The 26,572-nt window shown below is 44.9% G+C and overlaps 1 protein-coding gene across 1 annotated transcript in view; it reads left to right on the top strand.

Annotated features, from left to right (window-relative positions):
* The window catches only part of WDR36 (WD repeat domain 36), a 119,842-nt gene that overhangs the window by 62,834 nt on the left and 30,436 nt on the right, over positions 1–26,572 (top strand). The window contains exons 13-14 of the mRNA XM_077462297.1: positions 14,376–14,490; positions 24,935–25,100. Coding sequence (XP_077318423.1) covers positions 14,376–14,490; positions 24,935–25,100 — 281 coding nt within the window. The remainder of the gene's footprint in view (positions 1–14,375; positions 14,491–24,934; positions 25,101–26,572) is intronic.

The following is a 26,572-nucleotide window of genomic DNA, read 5'->3' as shown; positions in this document are numbered from 1 at the left end:
CAGTTGAAGTGCTAGCAATTTAGCCAAGCTAGCATTCAACCGCTGGGCATGTGGATGGCTGGGAGTAAATTTCTTCCGCCGGTCCAGCAGCTGGGGCAGGGACATTTGTCTGCTATAATCGGACGTGGATGTACCACTAGCAGAGTTCCCGGAAGCACTTGGCTGTGACACACCTAATTCTACACCTTCATTCCTCTCAGAGCAGGTTTCAGAGAGGACTGAAGGTCTAGTGGGGTTGGAGATGCCAGCTGATGAGGAGCAAGGAGAGGTCCGCTTTGTTCTTTGGTGTGGGTCCTTGAGGTATGCTTGCCAACGAGCTGCATGGCAGGTCAACATATGTCTGGTCAAGCATGTGGTGCCCAAGCGGCTGATGTTTTGGCCACGTGAGATACGCTTGAGACATATGTTGCAAATAGCAGCGGTGCGATCTGATGCACTCGTCTCAAAAAAGGCCCACACCAAAGAACTTTTAGAATAACGCGCAGAGGAAGCGCTCTGCGCAGGCGGAGCTCTGCGGTGTGATTCAGTCGGTGTGCTGCCCCTAAGCTGGCCCCCGGAGGGCATCCTGCCTCGTTGGACATGTGCCTCCTCCTCCTCCTCCTCCTCCTCCTCCTCCTCCTCCTCCCTCCTTCCAGGCACCCACGTGGAGTCAGTGCCCTCATCATCCCCTCCCTCTTCATCGCTGTAGCAAACCTGGCAGTATGCTGCAGCTTGTGGAACATGACTGCCAGATTGCTGTCCTTCTTGAGCATCCCCTCTCTCTGTGCTCACGCTACTGCCTTCCTCTAGCTGAGTGTCATCATCAGAGCCCACCAAACACTGGGCATCCTCCTGGAGCATGTACCCAACACTGTGCTCAAAGAGTTCAGGAGACTCCTCAGGAGGACGTGGTGGGTTTAGGGAAGGAGTCACTGATGATGACATTGAGAGGAGGGACGACAATGTGTTGGCAGCTGCTTTTCTACTACCCTGAGACTGGGTGAGAGAGGATGAGGAGGATGAAGAGGGCTTGGTCATCCACTCTACCAAGTCGTTGGCATGTTGCGGTTCAACATGTCCAGCTGCAGAAAAGGACAAGCATGTCCCATGGCCACGTGCTGATGACAATGCACCGCGTCCACGACCAGCACTGTTGTCTCTAGACACAGAGCCTGCTTGCCCTCTTTTATCGGCTCGCGCCTGTCTGCCTCTCCTTGCTGGCCTTCCAGACATGGTAATGGCCTGAAGGGAGTTGGGTAAAACAGTAGTTGGGTAGTTTATATTGTGCTGGAGGCACACAACACCCACTAACTCCTGCAGATGCCTTTTTTATAGAACAGCAGAGTTAAAGGGGTATATACAGATGTATACTGTGCTGTGCTGGAAGCACACACAACTTCCAATAACTCCCGCAGATGCCAATCGGGCCCAAATAGAGAACAGCTATGTAGGTGGATAATAGCGGTATGTACTGGGTACAGAGCACGCACACAGCACGCACTATCTCCTGAGTGACACTACTGACTGCAAGCTCTATTGTTAAAGATGGACCACTAGCTATATAGGTGAGGTGAATATCACGGTGTATACTGTGGTCAGGGCACGCAGACAATAACAAGAAAACAGCAGAGTTAAAGGGGTATATACAGATGTATACTGTGCTGTGCTGGAAGCACACACAACTTCCAATAACTCCAGCAAATGCCAATCGGGCCCAAATAGAGAACAGCTATGTAGGTGGATAATAGCGGTATGTACTGGGTACAGAGCACGCACACAGCACGCACTATCTCCTGAGTGACACTACTGACTGCAAGCTCTATTGTTAAAGATGGACCACTAGCTATATAGGTGAGGTGAATATCACGGTGTATACTGCGGTCAGGGCACGCAGACAATAACCAGAAAACAGCAGAGTTAAAGGAGTATATACAGATGTATACTGTGCTGTGCTGGAAGCACACACAACTTCCAATAACTCCAGCAAATGACAATCGGGCTCAAATAGAGAACAGCTATGTAGGTGTATATAGTGGTATGTACTGGGTACAGAGCACGCAGACAGCACGCACTAACACTACTGACTGCAAGCTCTATTATTAAAGCTAGATCACTAGCTATATAGGTGAGGTGAATATAGTGGTGTATACTGCGGTCAGGGCACAGACAGTAACCACAACACAAGAGCAAAATAGTAAATCAGCCAAAAACGATTGGTGTGTAACTGTGTTGAAGGTACACAGAACACCCACTGCTTCAGATGCTAACAAACACTACACGAGGCCGCCTGAAAGGCAGCTTTATATAGTGTGGGGCGTGCACTACACAGCCTGAGCTATGATTGGCCACAGGCAGGATGCCTGTGGCCAACCATTGCTCTCCTCGCTACTGGCGCTGCGATTGGCCAAGCATGCGGGGTCACAGTGCATGCTTGGCCAATCGTGAGACAGCAATGCATTGCGCCATCGCAGTGCATTGTGGGCCACACGAATTTTGCCGCAAACGGCCCAAACGTTCGGAATTCGGCGAACGCACGAACGACCGATGTTCGAGTCGAACATGCGTTCGACTCGAACACGAAGCTCATCCCTAACGCCTACAGACCACCACTGGAGGAATCAAGTAAGTGAAACCACTTCTCTTCCATAGACAAAACAAGCCACATTGGAAGGGATAATTTAAAAATTTCCCAGAGTTAGGTTTTACAGTATAACTATAATTTTTTATTTTTATTTTTTTTTACCCAGAAAGAGTTTAGTGAATCAGGTATTTAACTATTTCATTGCCATCAACATGGCTGAGGGTTTAAATGGGTGTAAACCTGAAAGCCAACTTTTATCTGTCAAGTGGAAGCAGTCCGGCGAATGGATGGTCCATCTGTCTACTGGAAGACTAGTGAGACATCAGGGGACCAATAGACCGTTGATGTCAAAACAAAATGCTACCACATAGGGGACTTTTGGACCCTCATCTGTTAAAAATAAAGTAAAAGTGGCTGTAAACCTCATATATACCCAGTAAAGTGAACTGCCTCAGATGATACACAGAGATTAAACAAATCTCCCTATATGTTTTACATGTATATCTGCTGTCTTCAGCTTTATATATTCTTTAGAATGTTCAGATCCTGTTAGATTTTCTCTCCCTTTAGCACTGCAGTGAATCCTGGGCATACAGCCAAGACAGCTGATTGGAGGAAATGCACACTCCCCCACTCCACATAGGTAGAGGCTTTCAGAGCTGCTTGTTAACCACTTGGGTACCGCGCTATTGCAAAATGACGGCAACAGCGCGGACCCACATTTCCGGGACTACGTCTATTGACGTCGTCCCGGATACGAGCGGCCTGCGCGCCCCCTGAGGGGCGCGCGCGGCGCGCTCTGTGATCGGCGAGTCCGTGAGACTCGCCTGATCACCGATCCGTGTAAGGGGTCGATCCCGACCCCTTATCACGTGATCAGCTGTCAGCCAATGACAGCTGATCATGTGATAAAACGGAGCCGGTAATCGGCTAGTATTCCTCCTCGCGCTGACAGCGCGAGGAGAAAAAAAAAAAGCCGATCGCCGGCGGCCGTGTTCGGGACATCAGTCCCGATCACGGCCAGCAATTTAAGAGGACACCTGCCCCCTGCCAGTGCCCACCTGCCACCCGCAGTGCCATCCTGAAATAAAGTAAGTGCCCCCCTGTCAGTGCCACCCAGCAGTGCCCACAGTGCCACCCAGCAGTGCCCACAGTGCCACCCAGCAGTGCCCACAGTGCCACCCAGCAGTGCCACCCAAAATCTGCCTCAAAGGTGCTGCACCCCAGTGCCGCCCATCAGTGCCCAGCAGTGCCGCCCATCAGTGCCCAGCAGTGCCGCCCATCAGTGCCCAGCAGTGCCACCTATCAGAGCCACCTATCAGTGCCACCTATCAGTGCCCATCAGTCCCATCTATCTGTGGTACCTATCAGTGCCCATCCGTGCCACCCATCCGTGCCACTTATCCGTGCCACCCATCCGTGCCATCTTATCTGTGCCCATCAGTGCCGCCTTATCTGTGCCCATCGGTGCCGCCTTAACTATGCCTATCAGTGCCCACCAGTGCAGCCTATCAGTGCCCACCAATGCAGCCCATCAGTGCCCACCAATGCAGCCCATCAGTGCCCACCAATGCAGCCTATCAGTGCCGCCTAATCAGCGCACTTCAATGAAGGAGAAAAATGACCCGTTTGCAAAATTTTATAACAAACTATTAAAACATGATTTTTTTTTTTTTTTTGCATTTTTTTTGTTTGTTTAGCAAAAAATAAAACTCCGAGCTGTAACTAAATACCACCAAAAGAAAGCTCTATTTGTGGGAAAAAAATGATAAAAATTTCATTTGGGTACAGTGTTGTATGACCGCGCAATTGTCATTCAAAGTGCATCAGCGCTGAAAGCTGAAAATTGGTCTGGGACTGAGGGGGGTTTAAGTGCCCAGTAAGCAAGTGGTTAAATAGTTTAGCATGCTGCTAATCTATAACATCCACCCCAACACAACTGGGCTGCTTTTATCTCAGTTGACAGAGAACATATCAGGATGGTAACAGAAGAACGGAGCAGGAGACAGCTACAAGCAGTGAAGCAGTGCTTTGAAGAGAGTTGAGGAAACACTGAAGATATGTGCCCAGCACAAACATGAATCTGGTTTACATCCACTTTAAAGCAGAACTAAACTGTATCTGAACACCACAAATTAAAAACGCTATTTAATTTTTATTTAAAGCAAACTCCCTAATCCATCCATGTCTCTACGCTCTACTTTGTTGAGAAATCGCTTTCAAAATTACCCCACTATCATTTCAGTTGCAGCTGTTTTGCATAAAGTCAGATGACTCATGTAACGTTTACTTCCTGGAATTCAGCTGCCTCAAAGTGGTTGTAAATGCACAAAAACAACAAAAGGACTACAAGACAAAGGTATAATGAGCTAGTATGCTTAGCATACTAGCTAATTCTAAAATACTCCCTTTAGATCGCAGCCCCCCGCAGAGGTTCCTGTACACTGCTCCGCCCCGCAACATCACTCCTGGAGGTATTTCCAGGTATTGCTGGCTCCAGCGCTGTGATTGTCCGGATCCACAATGACATCACTCGGGAGCCTGGTGGCGGCACATCAGCTGAAGCAGCGGCACAAACGTGCCGTTTTTTCAGTGCGCATTTGCCAATGACTTCAGCACATGCCGATAGAGGGGATATCTCTTAAACCGTGCAGGTTTAGAAAATATCCACGATAGCTACAGGTAAGCCTCCATTATAGGCTTACCTGTAGTAAAAAGTGGATTGTAAGGGTTTACAACCATTTTAAGACAGACATGCAGGCAGGAAAACATACTTAGCTGTGAAAGCTCCTCCTCCAGATGAAAGCAACAAAATGGCCATGCATGACATAATTTAGTCAGAAAATTATGTCCTGATAGAGCACATCTCATAGACTGATAACAGATTGGTCTGACAAGAACCAATCATAAATCCATGCTGGTTGTCACTTATACCTTTTTATCAGAGACCTATTTCTGTGTAGAGTCCCTTACCATTCCCTGAAAAATCTTACACGTTATTGATGGATAAGTATCTGGCTGTTCTTTTCAGCATTGAGGAGACCAGCCATTTTGAACAAATCCATGTGCAAAAATGCAGCCCCAAACCTGCGAGGAATCTTCACCATGCTTCACTGTTGCCTGCAGGCACTCATCCTTCTACCACTCTCCAGGCTTTCAGTGAACAAACTGCCTTCTGTTACAGCTGAATATTGCAGATTTAACCACTTCCCGACCAGCGCACGACGATGTACGTCGACAGAATGGCACGGGCAGGCATATTGGCGTACAGGTACGTCCAATATTTAATGCCGCCCTGCCATCGGGAGCGCGCCGGCGCGCTCCCGCGCTGGTCGGGACCCCCGTGAGTCCGGTCGCGGGACCCGTGGACTCGATCGCCACGCGGGCATCCCCGCGATCGTCTCACGGAGCGGCCGAATGGAGGAAATGCTGTGTAAACAACATTTCTCCATTCTACCTAGCAACTAGTGACACTGATCTCTGCTCCATGTGATTGGAGCAGAGATCAGTGTTCACTAAATGAAAGCCCAACTCCCCCACAGTTAGTAACACACCCCTAGGAACACTTAACCCCTACACTGCCACCCACTGGTTAACCATTTCACTGCCAGTGTCATTTACACAGTAATCACTGCATTTATATAGCAGTGATTACTGTATAAATGACAATGGTCCCAAAAATGTCCGATGGGTCCCCCACAATGTCGCAGTCACAATAAAAATCGCTGATTGCTGCCATTACTAGTAAAAAAAAAATAATAAAAAATGTATTAGTAAAAATGCTATAAAACTATCCCTATTTTGTAAACGCTATAACTTTTGCGTAAACCAATCAATAATCGCTTATTGCAATTTTTTTTACCAAAAATGTGTAGAAAAATACGTATCGGCCTAAACTGAGGGAAAAAAATGTTTTTTTTTTATATATTTTTGGGGGATATTTATTATAACAAAAAGTAAAAAATAATGCGTTTTTTTTCAAAATTGTCGCTCTATTTTTTTTATAGCGCAAAAAATAAAAACCGCAGGGGTGATCAAATACCACCAAAAGAAAGCTCTATTTGTGGGAAAAAAAGGACGTCAATTTTGTTTGGGAGCCACGTAGCACGACCGCGCAATTGTCAGTTAAAGCGACGCAGTGCCGAATCGCAAAAAGTGGTCTGGTTTTTGACCAGCAAAATGGTCCGGTCTGCAAGTGGTTAAACTTGTCAGCCCAAAGCTTCTGCTGCCATTTTTCTGCACACCGGTTCTTGTGTTTTCTTGCATAGGCGAGTCATTTGGCGTTATTTCTACAAATGAGGTATGGTTTTTGGCAACTCGGATGCTCTTGAATAAAAGTACTTTATTACATGAGTACACGGGTACAAGCTATACGTTGACGTGTTTCAGCTAAGAAGCCTTCATGAAAGCATACATGTCTGATTTAAAAACTTATATTTATAACAAGGCAAGCCCTCCAAATTGGGCATCCTGATCAGAAACAATCAAATCAATTAAAACCACAGGAGAAAAAAGAGACAACAGCAGGCATATGAAGGACATATCATGAACAAAAAAAACATGTTCTACCAGTACTCCAACGAATATATCAAAACAATTTAGTTATGTTAATAACAGATTTATGTCTATCCTATAATTCAAGCCACATGGTTTTCTAGTATTGAGGGTATGAATCCACCACACCTCACTTTAAGCAAAATACAATGAAGGGGCAAAAGTTTCTCCCTCTCTGACAAATCTCTATATGGGCTGGTGGGAAGAATTAATTTTATTTGCCCACAGTAATCCATTTAAAATCAATATTGCCTGGTATGGATGCTACATTGATGACCTGATTGTAGTTTGGCATGGATCGGGTGACGCCATATGTTGAATATATAATATCTTTATACTAATTCTCTAAATTTGGAGTTCACCTGTGTGCACCACCTGAGCCAAATAGACCATTTGGATTTGACTCTGATGGGGCGTTCAGTTAGCAACACAGTGACTTCTAGAACTTTTAGAAAGCCCTGTGCAGGGAAGTCCCTTTTTATTGGTCAATAGCTGTCAACCCAGTCACACCATTAAATCTTTGCCCCAGGAGGAACTGTTCTACAGAGGGAGGACTTTCTGCAAGAATGTACAGTAATTCAAAAGCGACTTTGAATTATAGCTCTTCACAGAGATCAGGCGGAGATGTTTCAGAATAGTAGTACAAATTCAAACAGTGTAGTGATTTTGATAAAAAATAAAGTTAGTTTTGTTACTACATTTTCTTTAGAGTACAACAAAATGATTGCAATTCTTAAATAACATCTTCCAATCCTGTATGCTGACAAGGATCTGTACAGTGCCATTAAAGGGGTTTCCAATCTCTCTAGTAGAAGGGGCCCCAGTCTAGATAGTATGCTGTCGCCTAGTTTATTTTGCTCTCAGAAGCCAAACAAACCACAGGCTTGGCTTTCCACTATAGAATCCTACATGTGTGGCCATAATACCTGCAGGCAGTGCCATAGACATAAAAAAAAGTACCTTGATTTTTACATTTTCTACTAAGAAAACATATACCATCAAACAGTATATTGTAATTCTAAATCTGTGGCTTATGTAATTCAATGTAGTGCCTGCAACCTGCAATATGTTGGGTGTACTATATGCCTGTTAAGAGTTAGAATCTCGGAACATGTGAATGACACTACCAATACTAATGCTAAAACTATTTATTTCAAACGTGTCAAAACACCTCCGAGAAGTACACCATGGCAGTCATGACCTTTTTTCTTTTTTTTGGTGCTGAACAGGTTAAAAAAACTCCCAAGAGGAGGTAACACTCATCGTATTTTGCTTAAACGTGAAGTGTGGTGGATCCATACCATACCCTCAATACTAGAAAACCATATGGCTTAAATGATCGGATGGACATAAATCTTTTCTTAACATAACTACATTGTTTTGATATATTCGTTGGAGCACTGGTAGAACATGTTTTATTCATGATATGTCCTTCATATGCCTGCTGTTGTCTCTTTTTCACAATGTGTTTTTAATTGATTTGAATATTTCTGATCAGGATGCACCCACCCCTTTTGCAGGGCTTACTTTGTTATAAATATCAGTTTTTAAATTACCGTATATACTCGAGTATAGACCGACCCGAATATAAGCCGAGGCCCCCAATTTACCCCCAAAAAAACTGGCAAACTTATTGACTCGTGTATAAGCCGAGGGTGAGACATGCCTGTCCATCCCTGTGTGTGTGTCCGTCCATCCCTGTGTGTCCGTCCATCCCTGTGTGTCCGTCCATCCCTGTGTGTCCGTCCATCCATCCCTGTGTGTGTGTGTGTGTCCATCCATCCATCCATCCCTGTGTGTGTGTGTCTCCATCCATCCATCCATCCCTGTGTGTGTGTGTCTCCATCCATCCATCCATCCATCCCTGTGTGTGTGTGTCTCCATCCATCCATCCATCCCTGTGTGTGTGTGTATCCATCCATCCCTGTGTGTGTGTGTGTCTCCATCCATCCATCCATCCGTGTGTGTGTGTCTCCATCCGTGTGTGTGTGTGTGTGTGTGTGTGTGTGTGTGTGTCCAGCCTACCTGTGTCCCGAGCCTTTGTCCCGAGCCTCCGTCCCGTGTCGTGCCTTGCCTTCGTCCCGTCCCGTCCCGTCCCGTCCCGTGCCGTGCCGTGCCTTGCCTCCGTCCCGTGCCCTCTTCGTCGGCGGCCATTGTAAAATTCAAAAGCCGCGCCTCCTCCTTCGCCTGTGATAGGCGGAACACTGAATTTCCCAGCAGCCTGTGTTCCGCCTATCACGGACGTCGTATCATCCTCGTCCGTAGTACGAGGATGAGACGACGCCCGTGATAGGCGGAACACAGGCTGCTGGGAAATTCAGTGTTCCGCCTATCACAGGCGAAGGCGGAGCCGGAGGCGCGGCTTTTGAATCATAGAATGGCCGCTGTCTGTCTGCTCGACACGCTGATCGAGCGGGCAGACAGCGATGACTCGAGTATAAGCCGAGGGGGGCACTTTCAGCCTCAAAAAAGAGGCTGAAAATCTCGGCTTATACTCGAGTATATACGGTAGGCATGTATGCTTTGATAAAGGCTTCTTAGCGAAAACGCACCGACTAGAAGGCCTCTGTTCCAGTACATCACAGAAGTGTTCAGTAGTGCTTTATGCAGGCCTCCATTAATATTGGTTCCTCCACTAAACCTGTAAAACATTGTCTTTGTGGAGATGGCTTTGTGCACAGAGACAGTCATGCTAGAACAGTAAAAGGCCTTTTGCCAAACTGTTATCACAGGGTTTGAAATCATTGTCAATGTCTTTGTACTGTGTTCAAATTTCATCTTGATGAAGTAGGTATAAATATACAGTATGTGTGTGATTGGCAGGTGCTGGACTATCATTTAACCGTGCTCCCACTGTAAGAAAAGCTGCATTTAATTTTTTAGATAGTATTCGTTTTCAGTAGATCCTATTTTTTTGTTTTAAAACACATCCGGTTTCTCAGTCAGTAATGGTGGTGTTCTATAATAAGAGCCATACAGTGCCTTGCAAAAGTATTCACCCCCTTGGCATTTTTCATGTTTTGTTGCCTCACAACCTGGAATTAATATGGATTGTTTGAGGATTTGCATCATTTAATTTATAGAACATGCTCACAACTTTGAAGATGTGTTGTGTTTTTTTTTTTTTTTTTTTTTTTTTTTTTTTGTGAAGTAAACAACAAATAGGACAAAATAACAGAAAAAGTCAATGTGCATAACTATTCACCCCCCTAAAGTCAATACTTTGTAGAGCCACCTTTTTGCGGCTATCGCAGCTCCAAGTCGCTTTGGATAAGTCTCTATGAGCTTGCCACATCTTACCACTGGGATTTTTTCCCATTCCTCCTTGCCAAACTGCTTCAGCTCCTTCAAGTTGGATGGTTTGCGCTTGTGAACAGCAATCTTATTGGTCTGACCACAGATTTTCTATTGGATTGAGGTCTGGGCTTTGACTAGGCCATTCTAACACATTTACATGGTTTCCCCTTAAACCACTCAAGTGTTGGTTTAGCAGTGTTTGGGGTCAATGTCCTTCTGGAAGGTGAACCTCCATCCCAGCCTCAAATCCCACACAGAGTGGTACAGGTTTTTCCTCAAGAATATACCTGGATTTAGCACCATCCATCTTTCCCTCAACTCTGACCAGTTTCTCAGTCCCGACTACTGAAAAACATCCCCACAGCATGATGCTGCCACCGCCATGTTTCACTGTGGGGATGGTGTTCTTTGGGTGTTGTGAGGTGTTGTGACGTGTTGGGTTTTTGCGGCAGACATAGCATCGTCTTTGACCAAAAAGTTAAATTTTTTCCTCATCAGATCAGAGCACCTTGCTCTGTACATTTTGGGAGTCTCCCGCATGCCATTTCGCAAACTCAAAACATGCCATTTTGTCTTTTGCTGAAAGTTATGGCTTTCTTCTGGCCTATGGCTTTCTTATGGCTTATTGTCGTCATGTGTACAGATACTCCAGTCTCTTCTGTGGAACTCTGCTGCTCCTCCAGGGTTACCTTAGGTCTCTGTGCTGCCTCTCTGATTAATGCCCTCCTTGCCTGGTCCATGATGGTGTGCGGCCATCTTTTGGCAGGTTTGCTGTTGTGCCATGTTCTTTCCATTTGGTTATGAATGATTTGCTCCTAGGGATCATCAAAGATTTGGATATTTTTTTTATAACCTAACCCTGACTTGTACTTCTCAACAACATAGTCCCTTACTTGTTTGGAGAGTTCCTTGGTCTTCATAGCAGTGTTGGGTTAGTGGTGTCTCTTGCTTAGGTGTTGCGGCCTCTGGGGCCTTTCAAAAAGGTGTGTGTATATATAATGACAGATCATGTAACAATTAGATTGCACACAGGTGGACATCATTTCACTAATTATGTGACTTCTGAAGGTAATTGGTTGCACCAGAGCTTTTTATGGGCTTCATAACAAAGGGGGGGATACGTACGAACATGCCAATTTATCAGGTTTTTTTTATTTCTGAAAAATAGTTTTATGTATATATTTTTCTAATTTTACTTCACCAACTTAGACTATTGTGTTCTGATCCATCACATATAATTCAGATTAAAAAAAACACTGAACTAAAGGCTGTAATGTAAAAAGCCAAGGGGGTGAATACTTTTGCAAGGCATTGTACATAGGCAGAGAGAGCTCTGAGAATGATGTGACTGATATTCATATTTGCCTAGTTTGTGTTGAAGGCTGTAGAAATTTTGACCTCCCATTTGTCTGACTTCATGTTGCAACACCAGCTCTAAACTTAAAGTGGATGTAAACCCAATTCATGAAATTTGAGCTGGGCACATATATCCACAGTGTTTTCTTATCTCTTCAAAGCCCTATGTCCTGTAGTATCTGCCTCCTGCGCCGTTCTACTGTTATCAGCCTGATAAATCCTGACAAGTTCTCCAACTGAGATAAAAGCAGCTTGAGTTTTGTGTTGGGGAGGATTCTATAAATAGATTAGCAGTGTGCTGAACTATGAACAGTTCTGAAAGTCTCTACCTATGAGGAGAGGGGGTGTGTGCCTTTCCTCCAATCAGTTGTCCTGGCTGTATGTGCAGTGCTGAACAGGAAGAAAAAAATCTCCTCCTAACATCTGAACTTTCTTAAGAATATATAAAGGTGAAGAAAGCAGATATAAAAGTATACAAGTAAAACTTATGTAGCGAAATTTGTTTCATCCATGTTTATCATCTGAGGCTGGGAATATGTGAGGGTTTACATACACTTCAAGCCTAGTACACACCATTAGAAAATGACAGCTCCGGTCGGAGCCCCTGTACTGACAATCCGATGTTAGTACAGCGATCTCCTCTGCTGTTTTATTCTGCCTGTTTTCCAATATGATCGTCCGACAGAAGCCGGCTGAATGACCGACTTCTGTTGTACCAGCTACCATACACACGGGCTGAATGTCACCCGATTGGCTGTGTACTGGGGGCGTTTTCAGGACTGATAATTGAAAGAGAGCAGGCTTCCCAGCACAGCTAGATAACTGACCACGGTGTGTTTCCCTACTTAGTGTGGTTTTTAATAGGAAAGCAGGACTGACAGGTACGCTAGAGATTCCACACAAAGGAAGCAAATACAAAGAGAACAGGATACTTTCTCATACAAGTACATGGTACAGCAGGTACATATCAGAAATATGAAGTGTTGGGGAAACAAACTCTTTAAAGCGTAGTTCCACCCAAAAGTGGAACTTCCGCTTTAAAGTGGTTGTAAACCCTTACAGACCACTTTTTGCTACAGGTAAGCCTATAATAATGCTTAACTGTGTAGCTACCCAGGATATCTCCACGGTTTAGGAGATATGCCCTGTGTTTGTATGTGCAGACGTCATCGGCACATGCTCACTGAAGCAATGACACGTGGCGTTGCTTCAGTGAGTGTGTCATTACCGGCGGCTCCCGCGTGCATGTGCAGGAGTGACGTCGCAGCACCAGAGCCGCGATACCGGGAAGTAACCCCCGGGAATAATGTCACAGACTGATGCTGTGTACGAGCACTGCAGCATGGGCTTCGATCTCAGGTATTACATAATGAGCTAGTATGCTAGGCATACTAGCTCATTATGCCTTAGTCTTGCAGGTGTTTATATTTATTTTTTGCTTCAAAGTGGGTTTACAACCACGTTAAGCACTCCTCACCCCTTACATGCCACATTTGGCATGTCATTTTTTTTGGGGGGGGGGGGGTGGGTACCCTCTTTCCTGTCCCATTTCCTGCTTCCTCTTCTCGGCCGCCTGGGCAGCGACTCCTCTCCCCCTAGGCAGCCCCATCCTGCCAGCAATCTTCTGGGAGACATCACAGGTCCCATAAGATTGCCTGCCCAATAGCAGTGCACGCCCAGTCATGAAGCCGTAAGCTGTCATGACCTGGTGCCCAAAGTTGCGATGACTGCGCCGCAGAGAGGAGGGGGAGGGGAGAGGAGTGAGGCTCTGGGCGGCCGCATCGCTGGACCATGAGACGGGTAAGTATCTGTTTATTTAACTGTTTGTAGCTGCTGACTTCTAATAAACTAAAAAATGGCTGGAACTCCGCTTTAAAGTGGTTGTATAGTCATTTTTGTAACTTGCCTACAGGTAAACCTATAATAAGGAAGAAAAAGAATATCTCTAAACCTGTACGGTTTAGGAGATATTCCCCTCGCAACGAGCCGCTGACTTCTGCGGCGCATGTGCACCAGGGATTCTTGGCTGAAAGTCCGGCAGACTCCAGACCCTGCTGGGTAGAAAACGGCATCATGGCTCCGGCCACTCAGTGCCGAGCCGCAATACCCGGAAGACATGTCCGCTCCCTCTGGGTGGACAGAGTGAGATGCCGGCGCCTTGTTCTAAGGTAAGTATTTCATGATGAGGTAGTATGCGGTGCATACTAGCTCATTTATGCCTTTTCCTTTTACAGGTGTAAAAAAAAAGGGGGGGGGGTGAAGTCAGCGGGGTTACTCCCGCTTTAAGTCCCAAAACAAGCCCAAAGATTAAAGCCAGTGAGAATGGACAACAAACATATAGTGGTTAGATAATGGCAGTGAGTCAAACCCCAGAAATTGTTTTTCATTTGCATCCTCAGATGGTTTTAAAACTCTTTTGCAAAATAGTTAAAATGTGCCCTGTCAGGTAGGTGTTAGCACGATTTGTGAGATTGTTGAGGCAAATGAACAGGTTACATGGTCCTTCACTGTAGATGCAGAATTTATACTAATAAAAGGGAAGCATCTGGAGATCTAATTGGTCATGTTCCAGGGTGTAAAGTAATTATTAAATCTGTTTCTCTTTTAGGCTGTAGAGTTAACAAGTTGTGGAAATTTTGTGGTGATTGGCCTGTCAAATGGCAATGTAGATGTGTATAATATTCAGTCTGGAATTCACAGAGGCCACTATGGAAAAGACACAGGCAAGTATTTGATTTGTGTTTTACCTTAAGTAACAGTGAAAAGTCACAGCTTTGGGCAATTTGTTGCAAAATGTAGAAGATGGCAAATGTATAATAAAAAATATAAGCTGCCTATATTATACTTCAATTCCAGGTTCTTTAAAACTACAATTCCATAGCCCTGCATGAGTTAAAAAATTAAGAAAAAAAAATCAGTGAACATACATAGAAATGTTACTGTCCTAGCTGTCTTGCGGATCATTCAGCAGCCAGGTGTGAACCTACTGAGAACTGCTGGTACTGCAGTAACCAGGTACTAACAAGCAGCCTACGTTTCTGCTTGATTTTTATAATGACCAACAAGCTTTTTTGCAAGTAGTTCAAACTCGCAAAGCTAGACTGGCACATCGCTTGTCACCAGACTTTCATCTACCCTTTGACACCATGACTGCAAAGTATGCTGCTTGCAATAAAGCTCGTTGGGTATTAAGAAAATCAGAGAAAGTGTCTGATGGTATCTAAAAAAAAAAGAGCTTTCAGGGCTATACCCTATTTTCGCTATTGTCCCCCGCAGAGTCACCACTCTGCAATCCAACAGCTGTGGGGTAAATGATGCTCCTTATTATTAAATCTACTTCCCATGAACCCAGGGTGTCAAAAATCTACCCCTGGAGAGTGCATCTAGTCGCCCTAGGTTCACAGGTTAATGCTGCAGAGAACGGTGCCACTACATCATTACATGGTAGCAGTCTTGTGACATTTAGGGTGCCCTAATGCCAGAGGAAAAGGAGCTGAGATTTCATGTGACAAGACTGAAGACCTCTGGAAAAATAATAATAAAAAATAAAATTTGAGGTCCAGCCTTGTAATCTGCTCAAGCCTTTAGCGTTCTGTTGCAGATAACTTCCAGCCTACTATATACTTTCCTACCCAGACAGTGCATTGCAATTTAGTAGCAGCCATTCCCATTCATATACAAAACATGTACACCTACTTAGAAAAAATTTGTACAGGATAACTACTGCAGCTGAAAACATAGGAAAAATTCAAGAACAGAGAGAGCGTATTTCTTTTTTTCTTTTCTTACATCAGGGGACACAGAGCCATGGTACTTACTGTGTGGGTTATAGGGCCACTGATAGGTGATGGACACTGGCGCGCCCTAAGGCAAGATGTGTACTCCCTATATAACCCCTTCCACTACTGGGAGTCCTTAGTTTTTTTCGCCAGTGTCTAAGGTGTTGGTCACGAGTAAAGATGTACTATGCTGAGCTGCACTGGAAGCTTCCCTGCTGGCGCTAGCCATGCTGACCTGATCCGTTCTGATGTCCTTTCCTAGGCTAAAGGAATGGTACCCGGACCTCGTGTCCAAAGAAACAAGGTTTTGCTTGAGAATGCTTCTCTTTAGAGAGCTGGACCCTGGGATCCAGTACTTTTTGGTAGTAATGCCATAAAGTTTTTACTGGCAGGGTGCTGTTGCAGGTCCAGGATTGTGAGTAACCTGAGCCTCCCCTGTTCCTGAAGGGTTTGGAGCCCACCGTGAAGGTTGACGATTGGGTTTATCTCAAAATACCCTGCTGCGAGGAAAGGTAGGGGATATTTTCTTAGGAATTTCTCCTTCTGTGTATAATGCTGTCTTGCCTATGTGTCACCACTGGGGGCTGTATTGAGCACTCGCCGTCTGATGCTGGAAACCGCACAGAAGCCTTCATTTCTCCTCTCTTCCGGGCCACAAGCAGATCCTCCGGTAAGAAAGGGGGGTCTGGTTCTCCTCCTGCGCTCCCAATGTTGTTTTATTTCCACTTCGGGGTGTTGATATGCCAAAAGCAGTTTCCTTTAAAAAAAGGGGGGGGGGCAGAACCCCCCCCCCCCCCCCCCCCCCCCCGCCGTGTCTGCTGCTTCACAGGATGCCTGAGCCTGCCCCTCGTGCAGGAAAACACTTTCCTTTGAAAGCAAATGGGGGCGTAATTTGCACGGGGCATGGCTAACGACGTCAGACCTCAGCCACGCGTGGTGGAAATTGTTAAAGCACTGTGTGTTTGTACTTGCTGCTGTCTGTGGAGGGACAGAGCAGGAGGATGGCTTGTTTCAGGTTGATGACACGGGCATTCCCTTTGACACATTGTACTTTACCAGGCTAGGTATTAATAGCAGCTATTAGCGCTGGACTATAACCTAGCGGTGTACATTATTTTGCTGATAGTGCTTCTGCTTTGTGCTTCAGGCTATGAGTGGGTAATGGGACCAGGAACTCCTCTAAGGATTCTAAAGGGTCAATGGTTTCAAAATAAACGAAATCCATTTCCAAAAGAATGTCATCCTCCTCTGAGAGGGATGCGGCTGGTCATATTAAGCCGTCAGGGGAACCTGTTGTTGCAGCTGCGCTAGACACTTCAATCCCTGTATATATCACACAAGAGGTTTTTTTCTTCTACCATTTGTAATTTGGAAAAAAGATTGATTGCTATGATATCTCTCCATGGAGGGGTCAAACATAGAAGATTCCCATCTAGTGCTCAGGACCCTCTAATTGAGGTGCAGGAGGCTGGGGATCGGGTAGATCTTCCCAAAGATTTGGAAGATACTTATTTATCCTCTTCCGAGGATTCTAATATAGGAGTAGCATCACAAGATGGGTTGCTTGTGCACTCCCTTACTAAAATGGTTCATTCAAACTTTTTGCTGCCTGGCTCTTGAGGGACCCACCTCTAATTTGGGTTCATTAGAATCTCCCCCATCTGGGGATGTTTTTCCTATCTATGCAGGGTTAAAAAAAGCTTATGTATTCTGAATGGGAACATCCGGATAAACAATATTATCCTCCTAAGAAATTCTCCACACTTTATCCTATGGATGAGGATTTCTCAAAAAAAAAAAAAAATCGGGGGGGGGGGGGGGGGGGGGGGTGTTGTTCCAGCAATTGATGCTGCAGTCGCCTCGGTGAACAAGAGATCTAACAGATAAAAAGTTGGAACTTCTTTCTAAAGCAATATGTCTTTAGTAAGTTCAGTAGCGCAGGCAGTTGTTGCTGCAATTGGGGTATCCTAGTCCATGAAGGAACAGTTTGTGGAAATACTTAAAATTCTACCTGATCAGCAGGCCCGGCAGTGAGCTGATGTATTAGACGCACTGTTACACAGTAGATGATATGAAAGATTCTATCATTTAAGCCTCACGGCTTATGCTTGGACTAATGCATTCTCGAAGAGTTCTATGCCTAAAAAAATTGGTCAGCCGAAGCACCCTGTAAAAAAAGCTCCTAGCCAGTTTCCCCTTTTCATGGTGAACGCCTATTTGGAGACGAACTCTAATGGGAAAAGCTCTCTTTTTTTTTTTTTTTTTTCCCCCAGTAAAGAAGAAATTCAAATATTTTCTCCTTTAAGCGTGCTGCCTCTCCTGTGCCTGGGGCATCAGCCTCTTGGCAGTCTCAATGGCCTCAACCGTCAGGTTCAAGGGGAAGACCCCAAGGGCAGCTCCAGGGTCGGAAGAGATCTTGGGGCAGAAAGCCCACAAAGCAGGATGCTAAAGCTTCCTCATGAAGGGGCACCCCCGCTCGCTCAGGTGGGGGGAAGGCTCCTGCATTTCTCAAAGATCTGGCAGGAACAAGTTTTCTCTAGGTTACAACTAGAGTTCCGAGAGTTTCCGTGTCCTTTTTTTCTAAGGTCAAATGTTCCCAAGGATCCAGAGAAAAAGAAGTCTCTTTCTGGCGCTGGATCATCATTATCCCAGTCGGTGATACGGTAGTGTATTTAATAGGGGTGCACCGAATGGGTTTTTTGGTGCCGAAAATGAAAAATACACTAGGCCGAAAACCGATACTGAAACAGCACCGATACCGAAAATGACTGTTTTTAAAAAATATTTTCATACAGGAGATGGTCAGAGACTGCAGACATGCTACAGGAGATGGTCAGAGACTGCAGACACGCTACAGGAGATAAATGTAGCCTCACCAGTTCCCCTCAGATGCAGCCTGCCTGATAAAAAAAAAAAATGCATGCACAGTGTTTTCAATGTATTCCAATGGCTCTAGTTCACACCATGCCGTCAGTTTCCGGTGCGGAAACTGACTGCATGGTGTTAACTAGAGCCATTGGAATACATGGAAAACACTGTGCATGCATTTTGTGCAAAAAAAAAACACACAGAACTGCATCTGGTGTGAACTGGCCCCCAAGCAAGCTACCTGGTTCCGTTCCAACAGACTTCTATTGGGAATGATCATATCGTTACCTCAACTAGCAATAATAACTTAACCCTTCCCCATTCTATCACATGGCGATAAAAACCTAGCTGGGTCAAAATCAAGATTATTATTTTTTTTTTTTTTCATATGGCCATTAGAGTACAGCCTTTGGCCTGTGACCTGGTTTTATATTGCATGGCTACATTCACACAAGTGGCCAGAGGTGGATAGTTTCAGAGGCAAATTACTCTTTTGAATGCAGTAGCACTGTGGGCACAAAAAAACTTGTGGTTTAGCTGCAGACAAAACTCTGCAGTAATGCTTGCCCCGGGCACACGCTTTTCCCCTCATGCAGCTTGCCAATGTCTGAATGCAGCCTCATCCGTGGTCGGATCAGAGCGGTGATCTCTGTGTGTCACGGAGCTGTGCATTGAATTGCCTGGGCGGCTGCAGTAATAATGTCCCGCCTCCTGTAATCACGTCAGGTTGATTCAATGTCCCGCCATTCAATCAGTGTGCTGTCTGTCACGGGAGGAAGGACATTGTTACTGCAGCCGCCCAGGCAATTCAATGCACAGCTCCGTGACACACAGAGATCGCCGCTCTGTGGGGCAGGAGGAGGGAGGACTGGGGACGAGCAAGGAAAATGCCCCTGCAATGGACGGCACCAGGGGGTGGAGGCCTCAGGCCCCACCCCCATTTTTGGCCCCATTATCGGCAAGATTTTCCTTTCGGCAATTTGCCAAAAACACCATTTTTGGCCAATATGTTTCAGCGGCCGAAATTTCGGTGCATCCCTAGTATTTAAGTTTTGTGCTGCCCTAGGCCTGATTTAACTCGTGCACCCTCTAATTTAAATATGACCCACCTTTTCCTGTCAATGTCACAACCCTTGCTGTTTAAGACCCGCCCTGAAATTTTTCAAGTGGGGACACTAGTTCTGAGGCCAGGATACCACATTGCAGTGTTATCAGAGGTTCCCTTAGTGGAACGTGGCACAGGTTTTGATTCAAACCAATCTCAATCTCAAAGATCTGAATCGGCACTTAAACATCCGATCCTTTCACATGGAGTCAATCTGATTGGTTGTGTCCATCCTGTGTGCTGCACACCGTCGTGTACCATCCACACTATTTGACAGAGACGCATACCTCCTCCATTGTAAGCTGATGTTATACTGTGTAAGCTAATTGTTTAGCCTCACAGTGGAGACCTTGCAGTCACAGCATCCATGGACGCTATGGCTTAATGCCTTATCCATTGTACTCAGCATTCCCAGCTTTACTATGGCATTTTAAAGTCATTTTTCATTGCACTATTAGCCTCTTTGGCTGTTACTTGAATACTGCTACCCCTCACCGGTTACTTTTGGTGACAAGTTTAGGCTGACTATGTACATATGAGATATATTATATGCCTAGGAAAAAGGACGGACGTTCCGAAACATGATGACATTTTTCTTAATTTCACATGTGTCTCAAGCCAACTGTTAACAAAGTTCTGTCAAGTACCGTATTTATCAGGGGAAAATCACGGGTGCGGGTTATACGCCGATCATCCTCGATTTTTGCATGATTTTTGAGCCTCTTGGCGGCTTTCAGCCGCCTTCGGCCCTTCTTTCGGCTGCCTTCGGCCCTTCTCGGCCGAAAGCCACCGAGAAGGGCCGAAGGCGGCTGAGAACTACCGGACGCCGCCGAGATACACAGGACATCTCGGCGGCGCCATTTAAAAAAAATAAAATCTGAAATTAACACTGACAAGGGGACAACAATGCACAAGGCTGCATTACAAGGCTTCAATGATGGACAAGGCTTCAATGATGGACAAGGCTTCAATGATGGACAAGGCTTCAATGATAAGGCTGCAATGATGGAGAGGCTGCATGACAAGGCTGCAATGATGGACAGGCTGCATGACAAGGCTGCAATGATGGACAGGCTGCATGACAAGGCTGCAATGATGGACAGGCTGCATGACAAGGCTGCAATGATGGACAGGCTGCATGACAAGGCTGCAATGATGGACAGGCTGCATGACAAGGCTGCAATGATGGACAGGCTGCATGACAAGGCTGCAAATGACACTCATAAGGCTGCATTGATGGGCATTTAAATGTAAGGTTTTTTTTCCTTAAATTTCCCTCCTAAAAGTTTATTCCTTTTAAAATTCCATCCTAAACTTGGGGTGCGTGTTATTTGCCGATAAATACGGTAACTTTTTATTTGCACATGCTGATGCTAAAAAACTTTTCTGAACACAAATGTACTAATAGATGTATTACTAATAAACTATTTTGTGTTATACTTTATTTATAAAACCTAAAAAAAAAAAAAAAAGTCTAAACCAGAGTCTGGTCACAGCTGTAAGCTACCTGGAATCTATGGGTTGGATACTCAACCTAGAAAATCCTCCTTAAAACCATGAAGGAGATTACAGTTCTTGGGGCTGGTTATAGACACCGTACAGAAGAAGGTATTCTTACCCCAGACAAGAATCCGTTCCATTGTAGGACTAATTCAGCTTATCAAAAGAAAGGAAAATCCTTCCATTCGGCTGTGCATGAGATAGGGGAAATGGTGGCCCCCTTCGAGGCCGTCCCTTACGCGCAGTTTTCACTCAAGACTGCTTCAAACCCCCATCCTATCGGTCTGGAATAAAGAGATTCAGGCCTTGGCTTTTTCCAATGTGCTTGGCTCCTGATGCAAGTCGGGGCCTTAATTGGTTGTTATCCAGCAAAAGGGAAAACCTTTTCTAACTGTATCCTGTAAAGTGTTAACAACAGATGCCAGCCTTCTAGGCTGGGGAGCAGCCCTGGAAGAAGATTCTGTCCAGGGGAGATGGTCCAGGTTAGAGGACCTTGCCTATCAACTTTTTGGAAGATTCGGGCAGTACGTCTGGCCCTAGAATCTTGGACGTTCAGACTACGGGACTGTCCTGTCAGGATTCAGTCTGACAAGGCCACGGCTGTGACTTGTATCAATCACCAGGAGGGCACGAGAAGTCTTGCAGCCCAAAAATAGGTGAATCATGTTCTAGTTTGGGCAGAACACAACATTCCTTGCCTATCGGCAATTTACATTCCAGGAATAGAGAATTGGCAGTCAGACTACTTGAGTCGCCAACAATTATTTCTGGGAGAATAGTCTCTTCACCCCGACATTTTCCTAGTGATATGTCAGGGGGGGTATTCTGGACAGGGACCTATTCGCATCCAGATTCAACAACAAATTCTACAACTTTGTGTAGAGAACAAGGGATCCTCTAGCAGGCCAAACAGATGCATTAATCTTCCCATGGAATCAGTTTTTTTTTTTTTATTGATCTATGTCAGTGATATGCAATTAGTGGACCTCCAGCAGTTGCAAAACTACAAGTCCCATCATGCTCTGCCTCTGGGTGTCATGTTTGTGGCTGTCAGTCTTGCTATGCCTCATGGGACTTGTAGTTCTGCAACAGCTGGAGGTCTGCTAATTGCATATCCCTGATCTATGTGTTTCCCCCCCAGTTCTGCTACTTCCTGCTTGATCCTGCGGAGAAAGCACAGAACAAAAGGAGGTGATTCTGGTGGCCTCAGCGCGGCCCAGAAGATCTTGATTTACCGAGATCATAAAGATGGCAGTTGGTCCTTTAGACTCTGCCATTATAGCCAGACCTTCTCACACAAGGTCCGGTATTCAATCTTGAATCATTTACTATGGAGTCTTGAAGGCATATCTGTCTTGGTGTGGATCCAGGGATTGGCAACCCAGGAAGTATGTCATAGGCAGGATCCCTGATTTCCTGCAAATGGGATCTGAAATGAAGCTGGCCTTGACTTCTATCAAGGGCCAGATCCTGGCCTTGTCAGTGTTTTTTTTCAGTGGCCTCTTGCTTCCCAGTCTTGGTGTGTAGCTTATTCAGGGAGTAACATGGATTATTCCCCCTATCAAGGTACCTCTAAATCCTTTGGATTTAAATTTGGTCTTATCGGCTTTGCTAAATCAGCCGTTTAAGCCTTTCAGAGAAATTCCCTTGGTTCTTTTGACAAGAAAGATTATCTTTCTGGTTGCCATTTCTTCTACTAGAAGAGTATCGGAACTAGCGGCTCTGTCTTGTAAAGCGCCATATTTTATCATGCACAAGGATGAGATTGTTTTATGTCCTCATCCTGAATTCCTACCAAAAGTGGTAACAGGTTTTCATTTAAACCCAAGATATTATTCTTCCTTCTTTCTCCCCAGAGCCTTAATCTAGGGAAGAGAAGGTACTACGTTCTCTTGATGTAGTAAGAGCGATCGGAGTCTATTTAAAGGCGACCGCCCAGGTTCGCAAAACACATGTTTTGTTTATACTGCCAGAGGGTCCAAAATGTGGTCAGGCAGCGTCAAAATTACCATTTTCCAACTGGATTTGTCAAATGATTGTTCAAGCTTCGACTTAAAGAAGAAAATTCTTCCTTGTTAGAGCACACTCATCCAGGGCGATTAATACCTTTTTGGGTGGTGTATCATCAAGCCTCTATGGCTCAGATCTGTAAGGCAGCGACTTGCTCTTCGGTTCATACGTTTATCAGATTCTATCAAATCGATATTAAAGGTCATGAGGATATTGCCTTTGGGGGCAGTATACTGCAGGCTGCAGTACGAGTCCTCTGGCCTCCTTTTTGCCCTACTTTTTTGTTTGTGTCTCCCTCCCTTCAGTTGCCATTGCTATGGGACATCCCACATAGTAAGTACTATGGCTGTGTCCCCTGATGTAAGAAAATAAAACAATATTTTTATAACGGCTTACCTGTAAAATCCTTTTCTTTGATTCACATCAGGGGACACAGAGGTCCCTCCCTTCTTGGTACACACTTGTATTGCTTGGCTACAAAACTGAGGATTCTCAGTAGTGGGAGGGGTTATATAGGGAGTACGCTTCTTGCCTTAGGGTGTGCCAGTGTCCATCGCCTATCAGTGGTCCTATAACCCACATAGTAAGTACTATGGCTCTGTGTCCCCTGATGTACATCAAAGAAAAGGATTTTACAGGTAAGCTGTAAACAGGATTTTTATTTTTTTTGAACTCTGGATTTTCTGCATTGAGGCACCTGAACTGAGAAGGAGGGTCTGTACTTGACTGGTGGAGGAAAGCTGGTTGGATTAAAGAAGTTAGGGGAGATCTCTATTGTTAGGAATATGGGTAAGGAGTGAATTGCATTAAGCAGATGGGGTCATTTGGTGGTACTTTGTAAAGTGGTCTGTGTGTTAGGGCTTGTTGGCAGGCAGGAAAACCCCTCAGCTGAGCTGCATTTTTACCACCTCCCAACCATTCCCCCTTAAGCTGCAGAGGCAGAACCCAGGGGTGTATGCACACTGTGGTCACAATGCTTTGATTCATGTCCCTGGAAGTAATTATAGGTCTTTACATACTATTAAAAAAATTTATAAATAAAAAGGCGCATCCCGGTGATCTTTGATCTCCTCCATTTTGTTAACTTGGATCTCCACCTTTTTAAAGGTTGCCTACCCCCTGTTCTAAACCATCCTTCCTTCCAAAGGCAGCTTCAGAATTCTATAGGCCATTGTTCTACCATCCTTGTACCCTGCTTCTAAGCATCCAAAGGAAGTCGCTCTGCATTGCCTGGACATTCAGAACCATTAGTGTGTCTAAAAGCTACTGCTTCCATTAAACAATTTTTCCATTTGTTCTTTCCTCTGGACCTTACAAAGGGGCACCGTGCTTCAAAAATCCACAGGCTTGCCTATAAATTAGATATCTTGGAGTACAGTACAGGACATAGGCCACTCTCCTTGTTTATCTTCATTGTTTACCTCAAAATTGAGGGCTTACGGAGTGGGGCAGGGATATAGGGGAGTTGCCCCAGGGAGATGTCTTCTAAAGCTTGCCAGTGTCCAATCATCTGAAGGTGCAAGCCTGTAACCCATGACCCATACACTAAATTGATATTTGAAGCTCCCAGCTGATCTTCCCTTTTCAACAATTGTCAAAATGTATTCAAGCACTAAGGTGGTGAGAGTAGGGGGTGGGACTTTTATTCTTCTATGTGTGTTTCCTGTCCCAGTTGAGTGGGAGGAGCAGTTTCTCATTTGACCATCATGGAAGTAAGATTACCAGTAAGAGTAATTCGGGATTTTTAGTCGGTTTGAGCAAAACTGCAGAAATAAAGCAAAATAAAAAATGCACTTGTCATGTGTTTTGTATGTGAATGTTTTCTTTGGATTTGACCTATGCATGAGTGATACTGCTTCATTTCTTTGTGTATAGATTTCATACATTTTTTTGTCTTGCCTTTAGCCCATGATGGCTCAGTCAGGGGAGTGGCTGTAGATGGCTTAAACCAGATGACAATCACAGCTGGCAGCGACCAACTAATCAAGTTTTGGAAGTTTAAGTCAAAAGAGTTGATTCAGACCGCAGACCTCAGCATTTCTCCAACAGCCATTTTACTCCATAGAGAAAGGTAAAGGAAACTGTGTATTCTGTTTGATTTTTCTCCAAATTATTATGCTGTTTATAAAGCCCATTATAAGCTGTGTAAGGGCTTACGTTTGCCCACTGACAAATTATCAGTCTATAATCTTAATGGTAGATTTTTAACAGTGAGAGACAGAATAACAAAAAAATCCAGGGGGACCTTGCAGTTCTCGCAAGGTCCCCCTGCTCAAGAAAGCACATGTACAGGCCTGTCTGAGGTTTGCTAATGAATATCTGATTCAAAGGAGAACTCGGTAAAAGTGTTATGGTCAGATAAGACCAAAATCATGATCTTTGACTCGCCGTATTTGAAGGAGGGGGAATGCTGCCTGTGACCCCAAGAACACCATCCCCACCGTAAAAATAACCCAAATTAGTGGATATTATTTGGTCTTTGTGAAAGTGAGAGAGTCTACAAGCTGTGGTGCGAATCGCACAAAATTGATCACATCTGATGTACTGGTGGCCTATCTCGCTTCTTGTGACCCGAACAAGTCAGGAAAGTACAAATACCCCCCAAATGACCCCTTTTTTTGAAAGTAGACATTCCAAGGTATTTACTAAGATGCATGGTGAGGTTTTTGATGTTGTCATCTTTTTCCCACAATTCTTTGCAAAATTAAGATTTTTTTTTTTTTTTTCTCACAAAATTTTCAATGTAATAGGTTATTTCTCTCACATGGCATGTGTATACCACAAATGACACCCCAAAATACGTTCTGCTACTCCTTCTGAGTATTATGATACCAAATGTGTGAGACTTTTACACAGCCTGGCCACATACAGAGGCCCAATATTGAAATAGCACCATCAGGCGTTCTAGGAGCATAAATTACACATTTCATTTCTCAACCACCTATTACATTTTTGAAGGCCCTGGAGCACCAGAACAATGGAAATGCCCACAAAGTGACCCCATTTTGGAAAGCTAACACCCCAACGTATAATCTATGAGGCATAATGAGTCGTTTGAATGGTTCATTTTTTTTCCCAGAAGTTTTGGGAAAATGTGGAAAAAAAAATGAAAACGCATTTTTTTTTACGCAAAGTTGTCCATTTATAAGATATTTCCAACACATAGCATGTACATAGCAAAAATGACACCCCAAAATACGTTCTACTACTCCTCCTGAGTATAACGATACCAAATGTGTGAGACTTTTACACAGCCTGACCACATACAGAGGCCCAATATTGAAATGGCACCATCAGGCGTTCTAGGAGCATAAATTACACATCTTATTTCTCAACCACCTATTACAGTTTTGAAGGCCCTGGAGCACCAGGACAATGGAAATGCCCACAAAGTGACCCCACGTGGCACTGACGACACGTGGCGCTGGAGGCAGATGGGGCTGGCAGATGGCACTGGGGCTGGCACTGGCAGATGGTGTTGGCTATTTGCTCTGGCTAATGGGGCTGGCAGGTGGCACTGCGGCTGGCAGGTGGCGCTGGCAG

Source organism: Lithobates pipiens, unplaced genomic scaffold (assembly GCF_037356315.1).
Source record: "Lithobates pipiens isolate NorthernLeopardFrog02 unplaced genomic scaffold, aLitPip1_a1.2 Scaffold_3, whole genome shotgun sequence".
NCBI lineage: Eukaryota > Metazoa > Chordata > Amphibia > Anura > Ranidae > Lithobates > Lithobates pipiens.
The sequence above is the reverse complement of the archived record's forward strand: the minus strand, read 5'-3'. Positions and strand labels throughout refer to the sequence as shown.